We start from the raw sequence: 14,882 nt of genomic DNA, 5'->3' as shown, positions 1-14,882 counted from the left end.
GGCGGCTTCCTTAGAAACAGTGAGTTGCAAATACGCCTGCGCCAAGTCGAGCTTGGCAAAGATGGCTTTACAATACTGACTTTACAATACTGACAGGACCTGCTTCACTGTTGGGACCGGGTAAGCATGTTTTTTCATTGCTAAGTTTAGAGTAGCCTTATAATCGGCACAAATCCTCACATCCCCGTTCGGTTTAAGGGGAGTGACGATTGGTGTCTCCCAGGGGCCCCCTTCTACAGGTTCTAGCACCCCCTGGCCTACTAACTTTTCTAGCTCGGCCTTGATTTTTTGTTTCAGTGCGAAGGGTACCCACCGGGCCTTAAGCCTGATGGGTTTAACCTCAGGATCCAAATTAAAGTTAATGGGAGGGCCATTATATTTCCCTAATGAGCCCTCAAATACGTCTGCGAAATTATCACAGACGGATTTGAGGGTTCGGTGGTGTACAGTGTTAATTCCCCCCACCCAAATGCCGAGGGCCTTGAACCAATTGAGGCCTACTAGGCTGGTTCTCTGGCCCTTGGTGACCAGTAGGTCTAAGTGGCCCTTAAAACTCTTATAACTGACGGGGACGGTGACTTTCCCTCTGATGTTTATGGGCGATCTTTGGAAGTCGGCTAAGTGGATTTGTGTTTGTTTAAGAGGAATTTTCTGCCCGCTCCTAGCTTCGATGTCTGCCAAGGTGTTGTCTGAAATAATTGATACCGATGCCCCCGAGTCCACTTCCATCTTGCAGGGGATACCCTGCAACCGGACTTCAATATTTAATTTAGGGCTCAGTAGGTGGTTGACCCCCACCCCCTTCCCGCGGTTGGAGGGTTGTGCCTTTGGCCTGGGGGTCTCTCTGCCACTATGTCGGGGGGTTACCTTACCTGGGGCCCACACGTCGATATTGTGCAGTTGGCTGTCGCGGGGTCTGCTGCGGCAGATTGATTGAATATGACCCGTTTTTCCGCAGTTCCTACATTTAGCGTTCCGGAACCTGCAGGTTGTTCGGGGGTGGCCGCCTCTGCAGCTGCCGCATCTAGCGTCGGGGTCTCTCGGTCGGGTTGAGTTCTCCCTCTGAGGTCTTTGTTGCGGCGGTGGTTGTTGCCTTCTGAATCGGTCTGTGCCCTCTGGGCGGTTGGTCCTTGCAGGCATTCTTCCGACCCTCCGGGTGATCTCATCAATGTCGGCTTTCCACGTGTAGTCCTCCTCCCCACCGTCCACATGGCACTCCTGATTGATCTCTGCGGCGGCGCCATTGCTGTTGTGGGGGGGTCGCGTCTCCCTGTATTTTCATACGTGAGAAGCTCATCTAGAACCTCCTGCAAGTTTCCTGTGGGCTTTGCAATTATTCTATTTTGTAGCTGTTCGTCTCGCAGCCCCAAGACCACCCTATCGCAGATTCGGATCTCTAGATTATCATACTTGCAGCGCAGGGCAGCTTCTCTCACGGCGGCCACGAATTGGGTAATTGATTTGCCCGGCTTCTGGTTCCTTTTTTCGAATATCCATCTCCAGTACAGTTCCGATCGTTTGGGGGTGAAGTGAACTTTCAGCTTAGCCAGTAGATCGGCGTACGATACGCTGGCCACCGGCAACGGTTGACACAGTCCCACGGTGACCCGGTAAACCGGTGTGCCGCTGATGGTGAGAAGTGCTGCCGCCTTTTTCCAGTCGTCCGTTATGCCATTCACGAGCATAAACCCTTCAACCTGGCCGACGTACTCCTCCCAGTCTTCAGGGAAGTTTGGGTCGAATTCCTTCAGGGATCCTACTTGTGCCATGCTCACTGTTTAGTTCGCGGCGATCGGTTGCTCTCGGTTGACGGCGATTTGAAATTCCCACTTCGCGTGTTGCTTGCTTCTGCCTCTTCCGCTGTTCCGCCGTACGATCCCACCTTCGTCGCCACTTGTTATGTCTGGATCGACGACGCGTACAGCGAGGTATTTGTAACAGTGATGTTTATTAGTACATGTGGAGCCAACTGGGGATCCCCAGCCGGGAATCTCCCGCCAAAGAAACAACACCCAACCCAGGCTCGTGGATTTCCCGCCAGTGGGAAACCACTCCCCTGCTAATCTACCTATACAACACTTCCTATCCAGGTTTCTTATCTCTTGACACCTTTGTTCTTTTTGATTTGTGTTCTTTGTTTTTAAATATTTTTAACAATCTGAAAATTGCCCAGAGTTGCTGGGAATCAGGTAGAATTTAAATTTGAGTAAATGCTTTATAGTGGATGAACAGCACATTCTCATAAGAGATATCTGGCATCTGGTAACAACTATGTAAATCTTATATTAACTATAGTCAGTATGTGACAAGATGGCAACTAATTTAATTTAAACTATCAACATCACTAATAACTTCCTATGTTTTGTGTGTCAGTTTTATAACTGATTTTCCCTCTGCATGTGCATGTGAGAAACAAGAGTATATTCATTGCTGATACATTACTGTTAGTGTACCTGGATTTAAAGCAAAGTTGTCAATCAGACTTTTCCACGCAATGAAAGCTATTTTGTTCACCACCAGGGAGCCACTACGAAATCCAAGTTCTTCTAAATGGAGCAAGGAATTGATAAAGCTTCCACTATGGTGCAGTGTCTAAAGGGAAAAATGCAGCATCACTGTAATGTACTTCCAGTATCATAGGTTAAAAAGAATTTTTCTCCAACTTACTTTTCCAAGCAGCTTTACAAAGAGGGGCCACAGTTTCAGAATATATGCTCCACGTTTAAAAAAAAACAGCTTTTGGAGTTCTGGAATTACTTTCTGTAGGATTATAATAGAGAACACTTATTAAAATGTTGTATTAAGGTAGATAAAAATGCACATTAATGAGATTTTTGGGGGTTTGTTCAGAGATGGCCAGCTAAGGTCATTGAACAGCCTTCTGAATTATTTTAAATGAATAGGAATAGTTTGTCAAATATCTAGAAGGAATCTGCAGTTATGCCCCACTCCGAAAAATGCCAAAGCAATTTTAAAATTCCATGGGATGCAAGAAGGAATGATTAAATTGCTTCTGGCAAATCCACTGCATAATTACCACACGAAGCAGTATTCAGCAATTTATTCTCTGAGATTAGAAACTGGGTTGCTAAGAATAAAAATTAATGTGTTTTGAATAGGTTTAAATTGACTCGAGCAACAAGGCTACCATTATTTATTTATTTATTTATTTATTTATTTATTTATTTATTTATTTATTTATTTATTATTTAAATTTATATACCGCCCTATTTCCGTAGGACTCAGGGCGGTTTACAGGGAAAATTAAAATACATAGCATACAAAATTAAAATCAATTAAAACTATTAATTAAATTACAGTCCCTGAAGTTAACTAAAACCCAATTAAATTAAATTAAATTAAAACCCCTCAGTCTGGGCCAAACAACTTGAAAAACCAGGTTTTCAAGTCCCGGCGAAATGAGCGAAGATCGGCCCAGGAGGTAGGAGGAGAACCACCGTAAAACAGTGCCTCCCACTCCCAACCCCCTGAGACACCGCAGTAGTCGATGGTATCGAAAGCCGCTGAGAGGTCTAAAAGGACTAGGACAGAGGAACATCCCCTGTCCCGAGCCCAGCAGAGATCATTCACCAGTGCGACCAATGCCGTACCAGGGCCTGAAACCCGATTGGTATGGGTCCAGATAATCAGTTTCCTCCACCACACTCTCAACAACCTTCGCCAAGAAGCGGTAGTTATTTAAAACAGCCGGGTCCAGGGCAGGCTTCTTGAGGAGGGGTCTCACCACCGCCTCCTTCAAGGCAGTGGGAAAGATACCCTCCTTCAAGGAAGCAGTTATTACGGCCTGGAACCAGCCTCGTGTCTCCTCCCGGGCCGCATACCAGGAGGGGCATGGGTCCAGTAAACAAGTGGTGGAGCTCAGTCTCCTCATGATCCTGTCCACGTCATTGGGGGAAACGGGGTCAAACTCAGTCCTGATAACATGCTCAAGACCGCTTGATTCCTCCATGTCAGACTCTGCCCAGTCAGAGTCCAAACTGGTTTGGATCTGAGCGATTTTGTCCACCAGATGATGACTAAACTCCTCAGCCTGCCCCTGTAAGGGTTCCTCCCTCGTCTCCCGATCAAGGAGAGAGCGAGTCACCCTAAACAGGGCAGCTGGGCGATTATCTGCGGATGCAATGAGGGCAGCGAAATAATTAGACTTTGCCGTCCTCATCGCAGCAAGGTAAGACCTTGTGAAGGCTCTTAGTCGCAATTGGTCAGATTCAGACCGGGTGACCCTGTCTCCGACGCTTCATCTCCCAGAGCTCCACAGAAAACCATGGGGCCCAATGGGATCTGTGCCGGGTCTGGGGTCACAAGGGTACAATATGGTTGAGTGCCTTGGTGGCCCCCCTTTCCCAGGCATCCACCAAGGCATCAACCGGGCTGTGAGTGAGGGAGATAGGTAAGGACCCAAGCACCATCTGGAACCGTTCTGGGTCCATTAGACGCCTGGGACGGAACCACCTGGTCGGTTCCACAGCCCGGCGGCGGGGGTGACATAGTGGAAGACCAGCCGCAGGAGATAATGATCAGACCATGACAGGGGGACAATAGTTGGCAAGCCCCCTCCCAAATCATCCAACCATTACCCAGATAGAAAAATCAGGTCGAGAGTGTCACCCGCCCCATGAGTCAGGCCCTGAATTACTTGGGTCAGGTCCTTGGCCGACCTAACTCTGACGACTCTCCCAGGGAAGGCAGGTTGAAGTCGCCCAGAACTATGAGTCTGGGAAACAATACATTAATAGTATTGTGTGTTTATAGATCAAAATGATGGAAGAGTGTTACAAACAAACTGCCCTCCTACAGATTGTCACCCTAGTATTCACTATCCTTAAGGCTCAATAATGAAAATATGTAAAAAAAACAGTGGATCTGGGACAGAGCCACTAAATAATCTAAGAGGATTTTCAACTTTTATCAACTTTTCATAAAATCTCAGAGACCCTCTTCTGACGCCTGTTTTTTCTCTTATTCCATGTTATCAATGGACATTTTTTAGAGCTTGCCTTAATGCCACACCCTCAGTATTTTTTTTGAAGATGCTGTAATATCCCAGGTCCCAAAAGGACTTTCCTATGAGAATGAGGTAAGATAGAGAAAACTGAATGTGTTCTTTTATATTGTGAAATTAATCCAGACTTTTATAAAATGCTAATATGGTCTTTATTTTAAAAAATCCAAGTTACCGTATTTTCCGGTGTATAAGACGACCCGGCGTATAAGACGACCCCCTACTTTTAAGAAGTTTTTCAAGGTTTTTTGTCTTATACGCCGGAAAATACTTACATGCCCTGCCCTCCCTGTCCATCGCAGAGGAGGCGAAGGCCTGACTGGCCCCGCTGGCCCTCCCACTGCTCCCGCGCTTCTGCTGGCCCACGAGAACGCAGCGTTTCCTGGGCGGCAGGCAGCGCCGGAGGGCAGCTGCCACCCCGCCACGGCCGGTGCCCCTCCTGCTTTCCCCCCCCAGGCCTTGAACTTCTCCCATTTGGCGCAGGGCGGGGCAGCTCTGCCCGCAGCCTCTTTTTCATGTGCTGCTTCCCTCTCACCGTCGGCCGAGGTGCGCTCGGCCCGGGCTCCCGGTCCCTCTTCCCGGCCGGCTTCCCGCCCTGCCCCTCATGGAGCTGGACTGGGCGTGCAGCCTCTCGGTGTGGCTGCTTTTCCTGGGCAGCCTGGCGGTGCGGCTCCTGCGCTCGGACCTGTTGCTGAGCCGGCGGCTGCTGCTGCGCGTGGGGCTGCTGCCCCTCAGCGCCGCGCTCACGGCGGCTGCCTGCTGGCTCGTCTCGGCCAGCACCGCCCGGTGGAAGCGCAGCGTCGGACGGGAGCAGGACTTCCCTGCCGGCTCCCGTCCGACGCTCTTCCCTCTTGAGGCAGCTGCTGCCTCAAGAGGGAAGAGCGAGCCGGCAGGGAAGTCCTGCAAACGCACGCACACGCAGGACTTCCCTGCCAGCTCCACACTCTTCCCTCTTGAGGCAGCTGCTGCCTCAAGAGGGAAGAGCGAGCTGGCAGGGAAGTCCTGCAAATGCACGCGCACGCAGGACTTCCCTGCCGGCTCCACGCTCTTCCCTCTTGAGGCAGCTGCTGCCTCAAGAGGGAAGAGCGAGCCGGCTCTTCCCTCCTGAGGCAACAGCTGCCTCAAGAGGGGAGAGCATCGGACGGGAGTCGGCAGGGCAGTCCTGCACACGCGCGCACTCCCCAGCTGCTAAGGAGCAGCCGGGGAGTGCGCGCGTGTGCAGGACTGCCCTGCCGGCTCCCGCCAGACGCCACCCACTGATTTTCCGGCGTATAAGGCGACTGGGCGTATAAGACAACCCCCCAACTTTTGAGGTGATTTTCATGGGTTAAAAAGTCGTCTTATACGTCGGAAAATACGGTATTCAGATGGATTTTACATTAAATATCAATTGGCTGACAGAGACTCCATAATTACATACTATACACAATTGTAAAATTTTACTGTGCAGCTATAAAGATTATTTGCATTCTTGTAACCCTTACAGAATTGATCTTTAACAATCGTATGAAATTTGACTTAGGTTTTTAAACACTGGATTGACATACTATTTTATTGCTATCTTTTATCTATTGTTTTATATCAATTGTCCTTTAGTTTGCATGTTTTAAGACTACAAAAGGTATACATACATTCATTTATTCAATTCAGAATAAATGTATTAATAACATCTAAATAATCTAAAGGATTATAGTGAAAAACACCTGAACATACAGTTTCATATGGAAAAATATAAATTTTAAGGTATTATATTAGAAATTACAAATAGCAGTCAATTATCATTTTAATACTCTTTCAAAATAATACATTTCAGTTCAGGCTTCATTTGTATTTATCTTCCTATATTTAAAGTACGACTCTGGTATTTATTATATAATATTTGTACAGATTTCAATGATTTCTATTCTAGATTTTTAATTTATTCCAAAAATATACATGACTGAAAATCAAGTAAAATAGCTGTATGGGAACCGAATAAAGGTCATGCAAGAAATATGTCTGGCTCTATGGTGCTCTGCAAACACATTTAAGATATATTTGACTTACAGTGGCCATGATTTGTTCAGTGACTCTTATCACCTCTTGGTGCTGCTGAAGAAGTGGTAGACCCATTTCCAAAGCACTAGCAGCTCTTAATTGTACTTTATGAGCTGAGTGAACCACCAAAGGAATTATTATCTTAGCCCACTTCACAGCCTGTTGCTCCATGTCAGATGGAGCCTGTTTTATCAGCCTAGATTTTAGAAACACAAATATGAATAAGTTTTGCAAACATAAATATGAATAGGTTTTGCAAAGTTTTTGCAAGTTTGTCAAAAGAACTGGGTATGCAGGTATGTGTAAATCTCTTGCTTTCACATGGCACTGGTTTGCAGTCTATTCTGAATAACATTACAGTGCTTCAAAGGCTAATTGAAGGTGTCTACAGACCAGAGACAAGATAACTTAATCCACTGTCAATTATCCAACTGGTGTCAGTGCAATAATATGTCCATTTCAGCTGATTTGGACCACAAATAAACTAAAATCACTTTAGATTAAGTAAATCCTAGAATATGATCCAGAATTCTTTGCTCAATAGACTGTTGACAGTTGAAGTAATATGGAAAACCTTCCCCAAACTAACTCTTACAAGCAGCCATTGCCTATCTACTACATTATGTTGTTGTTAGTTGCGAAGTCGTGTCCGACCCATCGCGACCCTATGGACAATGTTCCTCCAGGCCTTCCTGTCCTCTACATTATACATTATAGAACTACCATTTATGATACATTGCTGCCACTGGTGTGCTCCAATTATAATATGAAATACAATATCAATAAAGATCTAATATAAAGTTAGTAGCTTAAATGGAAAGTAGAACATATTTGTGCAAAGGTTGGGTTGAAACTTAACATTAAGAAAACCAAGATCATGGCATCCGGCCCTCTCAATTCCTGGCAAATAGATGAGGAAGAAATGGAGGTAGTGACAGATTTTATTTTCCTGGGCTCCAAGATCACTGCACATGGGGACTGTAGCCAAGAAATTAAAAGATGCTTGTTCCTGGGGAGGAAAGCCATGGCAAATCTAGACAGCACACTAAAAAGCAGAGACATCACCCTGTCAACAAAAGTGTGTATAGTCAAGGCGATGGTCTTTCCAGTTGCAACATATGGCTGTGAAAGTTGGACCATAAGAAAGGCTGAGCGCCAAAGAATTGAGGCCTTTGAACTCTGGTGCTGGAGAAGACTCCTGCAAGTCCCTTGGACTGCAAGGCGATCAAATTGGTCAGTTCCAGAGGAGATCAACCCTGACTGCTCTTTAGAAGGCCAGATCCTGAAGTTGAAACTCAAATACTTTGGCCACCTAATAAGGAGGAAGGACTCACTGGAGAAGAGCCTAATGCTTGGAAAGATTGAGGGAAATAGAAGAACGGGATGACAGAATGAGGTGGCTGGATGGAGTCACTGAAGCTGTTGTGGCCCCGACCCCCGCGCCTGTCCTAACCGAGGAATAGGACTCTGAGGATGATGGGGAGGAACTGGCAAGGCCTCCCTCTCCGGGGCCCTCCTCTCTGGCAAGGCCTCCGTCTCCATCTGGAGGTCGAGAGGAGCAGCCTGGGAGTAGCCAGGTTGGCTACAGCAGTCTAGCGAAGATGATTCATGGCTAGACCCTCAAGAAAGAGCCTTGGTGGAGCAGTGGGCTAATGCCTCCTTAAGTAACACCAGCTGCCTGCAATTAGTGCAGGTTCACATCCCACCAGGCTCAAGGTTGACTCAGCCTTCCATCCTTCCGAGGTAGGTAAAATGAGGACCCAGATTGTTGGGGGCAATTAAGCTGACTTTGTAATAATGCCGCTTGTGGGGTGTATGAAAGCCCTAATAAGCAGGCATATACATAGAATGAAGGCTACTGCTAAGCTTGTAAGCCGCCCTGAATCTTCGGAGAAGGGCGGGATATAAATGGAATTTAAAAAAAAAAAAAGACACAGGGCCAAGCGTTTGCAGCAACATAGGTTGGGTAGGAGGGCCAGGGAGTAGCTGAGTCATTGAGACACACCCCATAAGGTATAAAAGGGGGTATGGCTGCTCTCAGAACTTTGTGATGAACAATACTTTAAACAACTTCTGGTCACATCTTTGGAACTCTGCTTCTTGTTTGAAACCCTGGTCTGAATTCTTGGCAATGCTTCTGTACATCTGCTACTGGACTGTTTGCTTGGATGTTATCTCATTCCAGCTGAAGTTTGAGGTAAGGAGCCTATTTTGCTGCCAAGGCCTTATCAGTAGGCAATTAATTAAAGCCTGTAGAATTAACTCTTGCTAGTCCTGTCTGTTTGTACAGACACGGGGGGGGGGAAGGAGGGGGAAACAGAACAGAAGCAGTAGGCGTGAGCCTAAATGGACTCCAGAAGATGGTAGAGGACAGGAAGGCCTGGAGGAATGTTGTCCATGGGATTGCGATGGGTCGGACACGACTTCGCAGCTAACAACAACAGAACAAATTTCCAGAAAACTATAAACACATATACAATTTCTCTGACGCATAATGCGATAAATTCAAAACATAAATATTACTGAGCATGCAGTACAATCATAACAACAGTGCAATAGTTTACAATGTAAAGAGGCAACATTTAAACAGAAGTCTTTCTCCTCTTCTAATTTTTAACCAATATATAACTGACACGTACCGGATGATAACATTTAGAGCTTCGTATTCAATCACCATGGAATGTAAATCTCTTTCTAGTACTGTTTCTAGCATAGCAATAATACTGGGTACCTGAAAAGATATAATGAGTTAAGTACAGCAACATTTTTATCAACTTTTATTTATAGGTGATGAAAACAAATCATACTCACCAACTTTCCAACAGTATCAGGAGAAAAGGACTGCTTTGAGATCACCCAAAGTGCTCTTGTGCAAGTGTGTTTGTCTCCTGAATTTAAAGCAACATTGTTTAATGTAGAAAGTAGTTCTCTTTCTGTTAAAAACGACAACAGAAAAACCAGAAATTATTGTTAGAGGTATTACCACCATGTAATAATTGAGTGTAACAATTTTCCTGGTCTGTATGAAATTCAGACTAATTTCCCTGCTAAGACAATTCTCCGATGGCTGCAGACATGCGGTGTCTAATTTTCCCTAAAGACCATAACACTAACTGCCCTGGGATTAGAGATATAGGATTTATTTTTGACAAAAGTCAAAACATAAAGCATGCTACAGTTTTTCATTCATGTTTCACAGAAATGGTATGCAGAAACATTCACCTGCGGCCGGCGTCAACTTCCCTCCGTCCAGTGCGCTCCCACAGAGAGGGCCTCCTCAGGGTGCCTCCGATCAAAGAATGTCGATTGGTGGCCCCCAGGGGGAGAGCGTTCTCTGTGGGCACGCCAGACCTATGGAACCGCTTGCCGGTTGAGCTCCGGACGGCCCCCGACTTTCGCTCCTTCCGGCGCGATCTAAAAACGTATCTATTTGAGCAGTCGGACCTGGTCTGATGGGTTAGGGTTGAGGTTTTAAATACGTCTTAATTATTGTTTTAACCTTGGGCATTTATTTAATTGCTTTTAACTTTTGTATCCTTTTTTGTATTTATTGCCCTGTACACCGCCCTGAGTCCTTCGGGAGAAGGGCGGTATAAAAATATAATAAATAAATATAAATAAATAAACTATATGTCCTAGCAACTCAAATATACTTACATTAAATAATCCTAAATAACCCTAAATAAAAGTATGTGGATACAAAACAATTCACTTCCACATATACATCAATGTGCATAAAGGGATGGCTCGACTGTTCTGTACAGAAACAGTTCTGGATAGGGGTTTCTTTAATAATGATGTATACCTCTGGCAGAATGCCAACAGGTAGCAAAAAATATGCCAAAGAACTGCTCATGTGAGTATTTGATGTCCGGGAAGTCCACAGGTTATTTGTATTCATCTTTCGTATTTTTAAACTTTGATTAAAAATTATGATTTAAAAAAACCATTCTTGGATCTCTGCAGATTTTATTTTGGCTGAAACATGGACCAATTAAAAGATTTATGCTGAAATTTAGCCAATGGGAAACACATTTAAAAGTAACACATTCCATTTCATGTGACATTTCTGTGACTATTAATTCTGTTAGTATATACATAAGTGTCTGTATGTCCAATATTTACACATATACACATAGACTATGAATACCAGTCACTGGAAGAAACTGGCTAGTCAAACTGATTAGATATAGTTTATCAATGTTTATAATACAGAAAGGTATTTACCACATAACCATGAAGAAAACTTTGGATTAACCACGCAGTATCCTAAAGCTTGTAAAGCTGCACTGCTCAACTCTGCATTTTTAGAAGGAGCATATGTCTAAACAAGAAAAAAACAAATCTAAAGTCATACAACAGAAGACTGACCACTTAAATTACTTCAATTTGTCAAGATCTGAAACTGGTATCATTCTCTAATCCAGAGCTGAAGAAGCTTCTTGGATGAGAAGAGAAACGTCTTCAAAGAAAAACAAGAAAGTTCAGTTGCCTCATGAAAAAACATCTTTGGGACAACCATGACCTGGATGACTGAGAATCTCCAAGAAATCTCTAATCCAACTTTACCCAATCTGGTAAATCTCTAGTGTAGTATGAAAGGAGACTCACATGAATCTTGAGCAGCTGTGCTGTGTTCTTTATTGGTTAATATTCACTCATATATATATGTCTTAAACAATAGCTTTAGCAGTTTACATGCCATCCCGAAACTGGTTGTTTTTCCTTATCTATTGTTTATCCCTTTCAATTAACACAAGGATTAATATATGATCCAGTTTCCTGCATTCCATAAGCTTATCTTTCTAATTTAAGATCTTGTTTCTTGCATGTTATCTCAAGCCCACTCTGTACACATCCTTTGCAATCCCTGTCTGAGGTTTGCCATCCAAAACAGGAACATACATAATGTTGGACTCAGAAAACATCCTACATTTCCTTGCTTTTTATTTTAAATTGAGGAAACAAAGCTTTTTGAAGATTTTGAAGCTGAATGTGATGGAGAGAAACTGGAGTAGGGCGAAATAAGGCAATGAAAGAAGGTATACATTGAGCAAAGCAACAGCAAGCAATACAAAATCCAATGACCAAGAGGCCATAGAAAAACAGTTGATGGAGCCAAGTCCAATCAGGAAGCCAATTAGTCAACCATTCAAAAGGGGAGGGAGTATGAATATTATCCAAAATATATGTTTGGAGTTTAGCTCAATGGTTTTATTCAAAGAATGGTAATGCACAGCACAATCACGATTACCCACAAGCTTACAAAATCCTCCCTGATGTGCTAACAAATAATCAATTGCAAAGCGCTGTTGAATCATGTCTTGGTTGAGTTCTTCAATTTCAGCCTGCAAATCACGCACAATGGCAGCACTGGCATTGATAGTCTTCTCCAAGCGACAAGTGAGCCCTAGAATAGAATGGTGATTTTCTTGTGCTATGATGCCAGGATAAGAACCTAAGGTGATAATGCCAGTAATGGCACCAGCAATAGCACGGCCAAAGGTGGAACCTCCAGAAAGCTGTTTGTCAATGATAACATTATCCTCACACATGGGACCCATGAGATCTCGATGACGCCGGGAGGAAGAAACTGCAGGGGCAACTTGAACAGGTAGAGAAGGATAACCTATAGCAGCACACTGATAATTTTGAGGGTGCACATTTGTGGCATATTTATCAAAAAAGAACCACATATTAGGATCCTTCAGCTGCCATCCAGCACAAATGGAGCCTGGATTAGAGCTATCAGTGGCATTGAACAAGGGAAAATCTTGCGGATATGATTCAGGGGCAATATTATGGCCATAAAGAGAGGTGTTAAAGGTTCCCCATAACCAATAGTAGTCAGAACAATAGGTATAATTTCCAAGTATATTGAGAATTTTACGAGCTTTACTTATATCCTTCCAGTTGTTAAGCCAAGTATGACCGGCATGGCAACAAAAACAAACCCCTTTTGTGAAATGGGTAATTATAAAATAACGCCACTGAACATTGTTCAGCTGAGTAGGAGGTTTTGAAAAGATCCAAGAATTCTGAATATTCTGTAGTTAGGAGACCACAAATGCAGTGGACACTATAAGATTCAGTATAAATGCCACTTGGCCAAGGGCCATAGGCAGCTCATAATATAGCACAACCCCTGGACCATGTACAGTGAACATGTATTGAGCGTGACGCACCCATAAATTGGGACTCGGGGCAACATATGTGGTATTGCAATCCTCAAGCTCAGTGGTAGCTATAGCAGAAGGAAACAGCAAACAAAGGAATAATAAAACAGTGACAGAATTAGCTGTTATGATGGCAAATACAGCAGCTACCAAATTCTCTGGTGTCTGAGGCAAGGCTGCCTTATCTAATTGCTGTTGGGCTTGATAAGTAGTAGCCTTCACCTGGCCCCATGTGAGTGCGCCAGTCTGTTCAGTTTTAACTTTTGGAAGCTGAGTCTCCGTTTTCAGCTGAAGATTGAAGTTCGGAATTGGAATTGGATAGACCCTGATGCCATGCCATGATACGGACGAATACCGCTGGCACCCACATAGCATGTTTAGTGTCAGGATCTTCTATCGCACCATAGCCACGTCCCCAGGTAATCAATCGAGCAGGGCCTTTCCACTTTGGATCAGGGCTTTGACGATAGTGCACCAAAGGTCTCTCCAATAACTTTTCTACTTGAAAATGATAATGAACAGGGGGTTCTGAAAAAGAATCTGAGACAGTTAGATAATTCCAAGTAAATAGCATGACTGCTAAGAAATCATTAATCCTTCGAAGATGGATTAATTTCATTTGTTTTTCAAGTAAGCCCTTAAAGGTACGATGTGCACGCTCAATGATAGCCTGGCCCTGGGAATTGTATAGTATACCATGAGTTAAAGAAACATGCCATCGAAGGCAAAACTGTGAGAAATCCTTGCTGACATATGCAGGCCCATTGTCAGTTTTCAACTGAGCTGGATGACCCATCACAGAAAAAGCAGACAAACAATGAGAAATAACGTCCGCTGAACGCTCGTGACAAGAAGCAGTAACCCACAAAAAGCGAGAGTAAGTGTCAATAGAAGAATGTAAATAAATATAAGCTTTAAAAGGAGGAAACTGGGTAACATCCATTTGCCAGAGCTGATTGGCTGATGTGCCATGAGGATTAACCCCCATAGGAAAAGGAACAGCAGACTGTTGACAAGCAGGACAAGCACGAACAATGTCCTGGGTATGTGAAAAAGGAATATGAAATTGCTTCATAAGAGATTTTGCTGACTGATGAAAGAAGGAGTGACTATCAATTGGATTGGAAAAAAGGGAAGCAACATTCTGTAACACGTTATCAGCTACAGCATTCCCTTGTGTGAGAGCATTATCAAAAGGAGAATGGCTTCGAATGTGTTCAACATAAAGAGGACAAGAGCGCTGTTCTAAGTGTAAGAAAGTTTAAGTGTAAGAAACAAAGATAGCAAGTTAACCGCGGCGACGGCGGCGGTGCTGCTGCTTCGTTTGCCTTGTTCCGGCCTCCGACGGTGATGGCGACGACGGCGTTTTCGGGGCTTGCTGGCCCGTTCCATCGGCAGCGATATGGCGGTGGTCGGTGCTTTCATCTGGTCTGCGGTGGCCGTAGCAGCTCCGGTGGACTGCCAATTACTAACTTTCCATCTGCCTCCCTATTCCCCTTTGGACTGGGACGGACCTGGGTGCAAGCCGCAGTGGGAGAGCGGCTTGTTTTACATCGGCACTCCCATAGAGGTGGGAGCTCTATGGGTTATGCCCCACCCAGGGTGTACATTCTGGACCATCCCCTGGATCAGACTTTCGACCTGTC

At 44.5% G+C, this 14,882-nt stretch overlaps 1 protein-coding gene across 1 annotated transcript in view; it reads right to left on the bottom strand.

The window, feature by feature from the left end:
• LOC308673066 (telomere-associated protein RIF1-like) overlaps positions 1-14,882 on the bottom strand; it is a gene marked incomplete at both ends in the record, with an annotated part of 63,966 nt that overhangs the window by 34,331 nt on the left and 14,753 nt on the right. The window contains 6 exon segments of the mRNA XM_081336446.1: positions 2,454-2,592; positions 2,668-2,760; positions 7,070-7,256; positions 9,700-9,791; positions 9,872-9,993; positions 11,288-11,384. Of these exon segments, the coding sequence (XP_081192572.1) occupies positions 2,454-2,592; positions 2,668-2,760; positions 7,070-7,256; positions 9,700-9,791; positions 9,872-9,993; positions 11,288-11,384 (730 nt within the window).

The sequence above is a fragment of the Vipera berus genome, assembly GCF_964194415.1.
Source record: "Vipera berus genome assembly, chromosome: 11".
NCBI lineage: Eukaryota > Metazoa > Chordata > Lepidosauria > Squamata > Viperidae > Vipera > Vipera berus.
This window is presented reverse-complemented; position numbering and strand designations above follow the sequence as displayed.